This window comes from Acanthisitta chloris, unplaced genomic scaffold (assembly GCF_000695815.1).
Source record: "Acanthisitta chloris isolate BGI_N310 unplaced genomic scaffold, ASM69581v1 scaffold31424, whole genome shotgun sequence".
Taxonomy (NCBI): Eukaryota; Metazoa; Chordata; class Aves; order Passeriformes; family Acanthisittidae; genus Acanthisitta; species Acanthisitta chloris.
In genome coordinates, this window is record NW_008668317.1 from 1 (window position 1) to 6,512 (window position 6,512).

Consider the following 6,512-nt stretch of genomic DNA (forward strand, 5'->3'; position numbering starts at 1 on the left):
GCTGAACGCGCTCTGGGCGCTGCGCCCCGCGGATCTCTACGGGGAGCTGGTAGGGGATGGAGGAGCATCTCCTGCCCCGGGCAGGGCCGGGGGAGGCGCGCGGAGCTCCCGGGGGGACTGGGCCGTCCCCGCGCTCCTCTCTGCTCTGCTTGCTGCAGAGCAAGGGGGGTGATGAACCGGGCTGATGTGAGAAGCTCCGCGTCCCTGTGGTTACACTTCAGTGTTTTCTCTCTGACTCAGCCAAGGACTGCGCTGGCACTGTTCGTGGCCAGTGGCGCTGAGCCAAATACATCCCTTTGTTTTGAACTCTTGGCTTTAGATTATTGAATAATCTTACAAAATACTAATAAGAATAGGCTTGTCTCGACACGAAACCGAAGTAGGAGGGTTCGGATAGATGTCCCTAATGAAAGTGCTGCTCGGCTAGTGATGCTCTGCAGTGACAAGGCACTGGGTGCTATTCACACTGCAGCTGCTCGTCAGAAGCCTCAGTGGAAGTGTCGACAATCAGCAATTTTATGTGTTCCCAGTTAGTAAAATGCTGTTTATAGTAGTCCTAATGAAACCTCAATTAATAGTTCTGGAATTGCTAACACTACAATACTGAGCAATTCTTTAAAAACTACTATTTCTAGTGTGTTCTTTGATGTGAAAGTCTTTGTGGAATTGAAACATTTCATTCCATCTTGTACTGTTTCCTATCTCCAAGTGTTCTGCCATCACTAGTGGAAGGGACCAGAGCTGCTAACACCTTTTCCTGCTTTGCTTGGTGGTTGGCATGTTCATCTTCTATGTAGCCATAAGCATTTTCTAATTCTTCCACTTAGTAAGTCTTGGTTTGGTGACTCTCCAATACCCAAGTAAATAATGAAACTAACAAGGAAGTATGTAGTAAACCCCAGGTAGTAACTTAATCCTTTTTCTAAAGCAAAAGTTGTTGTTTATTAAGTATGGACAGAGATCTAAATATAATGGATTATGATAGTTCAACAGGTGCATGAAAGACCATGTAGGAAGAAGAAGAAAGAGAATTCTGCCTACCAGAAGTGTTGGTTTTCATCTCTCACACAGGGCTCAAAGCTTGCTGGAATGTATTAATGAATTTGGTCAATGGTGGATTCAATTAAAATATAGACCATGGAATAAAAATCTCTTTGCATGGAAGTTGACTTTTAATGAAGTTCTTTCTCTTTTCTTTAAGGCTAACTACTTGTCTACATTCTCAAAAGCTCCAGTAATATGCAAATTAGTTGGAAGAAAAGTTCTTGATGGAGTTGGTCAGCCAACATTAGAAGTGGAAATATACTGCACAGTTAAAAACAATGACAAGGTATGAGCTGCTTCTTCCCGGTTTATTTATTTTAATAGGACAGTATCAGGGCAAGGTACTATTCTACTTGCATCCCAAGGAACATTTTATTTTCCATCTTTATGAGGAGATATAAAACTCTGTGATTCCACAACTGAGTGTTAAAACTTAGAAAAACAAAAGGGTCGTGAAATTTAGACAATGGCATCAACTTTATGAAAGTTTTTCTGTATTATGTAAAGTTTATTTTTCATGAATTGGGCAATATTTTAGGAGTGGGATGTGACTGTGCATCTTTGGATATTACGTTTCTGTTTGTCTTAATGATCATGTAGCTTTTCCTTACATCCCATACTGGCCTTGTTAGTTAATTTTCCTTTTACCATTTCCTTTAATTTTCAGTTACTTATATTTCTTTTTGTGCGACACTCTTCCAGAGAAATATGGTACAGGTGGAAAACAGAGTATAGGTGAAGACACTTCTTTTAAACTGAGCTAACAGGTTGAGGGACTCCTTGTTAGGAGCTGCAGTGCTAGGAAAGGAGTAATGGGTACAAATTGAAAGAGGGGAAATTTAGGTTAGATATTAGGAAAAAATTTTTCCCTGTGAGGGTGGTGAGACACTGGCACAGGTTGCCCAGGGAGGCTGTGGCTGCCCCAGCCCTGGCAGTGTTCACAGCCAGATTGGCTAAAGCCTTGATCAATCTGCTCTGGTGGGAGGTGTCCCTGCCCAGGGCAGGGGTTGGGACTAGATGATGTGTTAGGTCCATTCCTATAGGTTCATTCCTAACTCTAAAATTCTATGATTCTATGTAGAAAATAGCTAAGTCAAACACATCCATCTATCACCTGCAGTGCAAAACTGATGGTGCTTCTCTCCCCAACCTGAAATGTTCAGGTTCTTGTCTTTGTAACTAGCTATTGTGAAATAACTATTTCTACTTTCCCTCAGTTAAACTATAGCTCACTTCATTCTTGAATTAAATGTAACTTCATAGACATTCACCGTATGTAAAGTCAATGCTGTTAATGCAAGTCTGTGAAATTTGTAGATTATTTCTTCCTTAAGTGAACTTTCTTAATATCGTTTATTCTTCATAAGTACAGAAAGATAAGTTCAAACTATCTAAGTAAGACAAAATGAACCTGATGATGAGAGATGGCATTAAGCACGAATGCTGATGAATCATGCTACAACAGGCTACCAACAACTGCAAAAAAAAGATGTCCTAATGACTGTATGGTCCTTAAAATAACTCCTTTCTGTTCTGATAACATAATATATGTATAGAGCAGATCTGTCAGAAGATTTTTGCCTATGTATTTATAATTTAGGTCCAAAAATTTGGTTCATGTCTGCAATTAGCAAAGTATAACAGACTACAAAGAAGGTCCTGGGTGAAAAAAGGTAAGTGGAGCAAACAGTAGGCTTGGAGGTATGTGTACTTGCGGAGCTGGTAAGGACATACACATCTTAGTCTTTCAAATGACCTTTCCAAGTTAGGAATTAAATAATGTTTTAAACCTTTTTACATTGTTGGTTGTTTTGGGTTTGGGTTTTTTTGCAGAGGATTTGTTCCAGTGTAATGTCTTCTCATTCTCAAATACCTGAAAATGCTCTACCTGAAACAATTGAAGCTGATGAGAAAGAAAGAATTGACTCTGTTAATACTGCTGTGGAATGGGTCAATGCATCACTGAACACTATGTTAAGGGACTTGAAGCCTACTGACCAGTGTCAAGTTGATAACCTGCTTGGGTAGGTCTTGCATGTTATGCAAATTATTTAATTTATACTATGTTAATTTATATCATTAATGAAAAGCATATAGAATATTCAATGTTTTCCACTTTTTCTGATATTTTTATTATACATCATCAGTCTCAGATCCATCCCACTATGCTATTGCCTGCTGTTTTCATAATTATCTGAAAATCATGCTGGGTTTGACAAGATTTCATACATGGGATACAAAAATAAGAGTCTCTAAGAACAAAAAGTGCCTAAACACGTTCATGAATCAAAGGTTCCAGTTAAGAAATTCATTCAGTGCCAGTTTATTTCAACAGGGAGGATTTTTCAAACTGCAACTCCACTTCTGTTCATAGTTTCTTCAGTAAACATCCGTGTTTATTTTTTCATACAAATATTTCTTGTGAGCATCCCAAAGTGAAGAAGAGTGGCTATATTTTTCCTTCCAAAGAGATATGTCTGCTTTTTATAACAAAAAAATGTATAAGGTAAAAGCTGTTCACAGATGATCAGAGGTGGTCACAAATGTTATCTGAATATATTTTTACAGTAACATTAGAGGAGCCACCTGGCAGCATTATGGCTTTCCTCACCTTGGCATCAGTAATGTGGTCTGTCATCCTTTTCTATAGTTGGAAATATGTCTTTCAGCTTCATGGCAGAGGGGAATGACACTTTGCTGAAGGTTGGGCAGAACACAGACTGTAGCAAACACACCTAATTGCCTTCCATGTGGACTAGCTTTAGGAAAACCTTGATAAAGGGAATAAGGACTCAACTGGAAAGTGAGTGTAAATAAAATTTTAATGAACTGTTTACACGACTTTATGTGTTTTACATACTCTGTTGGGTGATTGTGACCCATGGATGAAATTCAGCCACCTTTGAGTTTGCAGCCACTTGGATAACCAACTGACTGACCAACTGACCTGTTGGATTAGCAGCCCAGACCAGACTGCTCTATGTCATGAAGTTATGGCAGGATGTTACAGATCTTTCATGCTAAGTCTTTCTGGTCAGAGATGACTTTCAAACCAGTGTGATTGGAAAAGTATGTGTTAAGGTTTATGATACTTGTTTGTGGTTCTTTTTGTTTAACCAAGGCTGCAAATGACTACCAAAAAGTTATGTCATTGGCTTCTCCAGCTTTACACAGTGAATCTGGCAGAAGCTTAAATAGGTGCACTTAATCCACCTCCTAGCATGTTCTTTAGCCTGTATTGTGTGTCTGCTTGTCACATGTCTAACAATATTTTGAGCCAGTAATTTTTATGCCTCTCCCCTCAGTGAATACTTTGCAAAAAAAGTAGAAGAAAAAAAGGAAATTGAAAAGCAAGAAGAAGAAGCAGCAGCAGAAGTCACTCCTGCCCTTACTTCATGTGCTTCATTCCCAACACCACCACCTGGGAAAAAAAAACCAGAAAAACGAGGTTTTTGTTTATTTGATTTTAATATTTTCTGCAATGCAGATAGTGATAAAGGTCTTAAAATACTTTCTGAACTATTGCATGGTCAAGGGATACTTCAGGACACAACACACAATCCTATGTTCAAAGGGTTTGGTTGTTCTCTCCTGATCCTTTTGATCACAGCAGTTTCTGCAGCAAAATGAGGGAGGGGAAAATACAGTTTTCTCATCATTCACGTGCATTGGTTGAACAGAGATTCTGCCTTTGTTTTACACTTGGCTTAGACAGGAGGTTATTACTCTTCAGAGTGAGGAATAAGAATGGAGGAGGATGCAAATGAAGAGTAAAGATGATAAGGAAAGAAAAGGGAATCACAGAACTGAGCAGGAAAATGGAAAGAGAATTAAGATAGAAGTTGAAAACAATTGAAAGAGGAAGGAAAGTTTTCTCTAACACTGAGTAAAGGAGGAAATACAGTGACAAGCAAAAGAGAAAAAAGGGGATGAGATGGGAAAGATGGACAGTATAGAGGAAAAGGAAGTAAGCAAACAATCCTACTAAAGGAAAAAATGGTGTGAGACAAGAGAAACAGGAATACATGGCCAAAAAAAAAAGCCAAGCCAAAAAAAAAAATGCACCATATGTTACCTCAATATATGCATTAAACTCAGAAAAATATAGGGTTGTAATCATTTATTGAAAGGACAGAAAAACATGGCAAATTATTATTTCATGTAGTATCAGTGAAACCTCCCAGTTCATATGTGTGCACAGTAAATTCACCTTTGACCTGAAATGTAACTTCTGCAGTTATCAGGTCCATCCAGATATCATCATGGTGTATGTTATACTTTTAGTCAAGCTTCTGCTGATAGATCTATGGATAGATATAGATATAAAACTCTTTTTCACTAATTGTGACATTGACTGATTATTACTGTTAGACTCAGTGCCTGACTATTTGAAGCCAATGATCATTAAGCTACTTGTTCCAGGACACCAGTAACAGATGGGAACTTCCAGCAGGTGCTTTCAGAAGTAACATCTCTATTCTAATTCATGCAGGTTGCAAAGGAGTGTAGTGTAAAGGATCTCTGCAAACACTGCAGTTTGGCAGAGCTGCTCATCACTGGATTATTATTGTCTATGTGTGTAGCTCTTCATCCTCAATCTAAGAGGTGTAGAATCTGCATTTAGTATGCAAATGATGTATAGGCTAATCTGCACATCCAATTAAGGACTTATCAAGAACATTTTCTCCTAAAATACCAATTGTATGCTGTAGTATTTATATTTTGTTGACATCAGAATTTGTACAATACTCCTATTAGGATCCAAAGGAGCTAGTGAGATTTACAAAACAGTCCCCAATGCAATGATCCTTGGGAATCAGAGTACTTACTGCACTGCTCACTGTGCATGTTCATGTGAGCACTGTCAGCAATAATATGCTAGTGGGAACAGCTTGGTTTCAAGCATTTTGGCAGTCTGAAAGAGAAATAAATTCTCATGAAAATTTAACAAGACATGGATGCCTAATGTTTTAAAGACCTGTTTTCTCATTGGAAAATCCAGCTGTAATAGGCCTAATTTCTTTTTCACAGACATTATTAGAAGGAATCAAGTGTGTGTACTCCCAATCGGGTTCTGATGTAATCTATTTTAATCTAATGTAATCTTCAGCAAAATCTGAGGATGTAAGCAGCACAATAAAGAAGACTGAAAACATGTTTGTGAAAGGAACCTGAGAAATGATAGAACATTATTGGATGCAAACATAGATAAATAAAAATACAGATTTCAGTGGGTGAAAGATCTCCAAAAGAAATGGATTTGAAATGCATTTGGACCCAGAGTGAAGACAGACACTTTGCTTACTTGTAAGGTCATTCCATAGAAAACAAGATGAAGTTTTTAAAAATGAAGTGATTATTTTGTAATGCATTGAGTACATACTGAAATTACAATATTCACAGAATCATAGAATCACAGAATTTAGGGGTTGGAATAGACCTTACAGATCATCTAGTCCCAACCCCCT

General features: G+C 38.2%; 1 protein-coding gene across 1 annotated transcript in view; it reads left to right on the plus strand.

Annotated features, from left to right (window-relative positions):
- Window positions 1–4: 4 nt before the first annotated feature.
- The window catches only part of ENO4 (enolase family member 4), a gene marked incomplete at its 5' end in the record, with an annotated part of 19,894 nt that continues 13,386 nt past the window's right edge, over window positions 5–6,512 (plus strand). Inside the window, 4 exons of the mRNA XM_009072843.1 lie at window positions 5–49; window positions 1,202–1,330; window positions 2,878–3,068; window positions 4,350–4,492. Of these exons, the coding sequence (XP_009071091.1) occupies window positions 5–49; window positions 1,202–1,330; window positions 2,878–3,068; window positions 4,350–4,492 (508 nt within the window). The remainder of the gene's footprint in view (window positions 50–1,201; window positions 1,331–2,877; window positions 3,069–4,349; window positions 4,493–6,512) is intronic.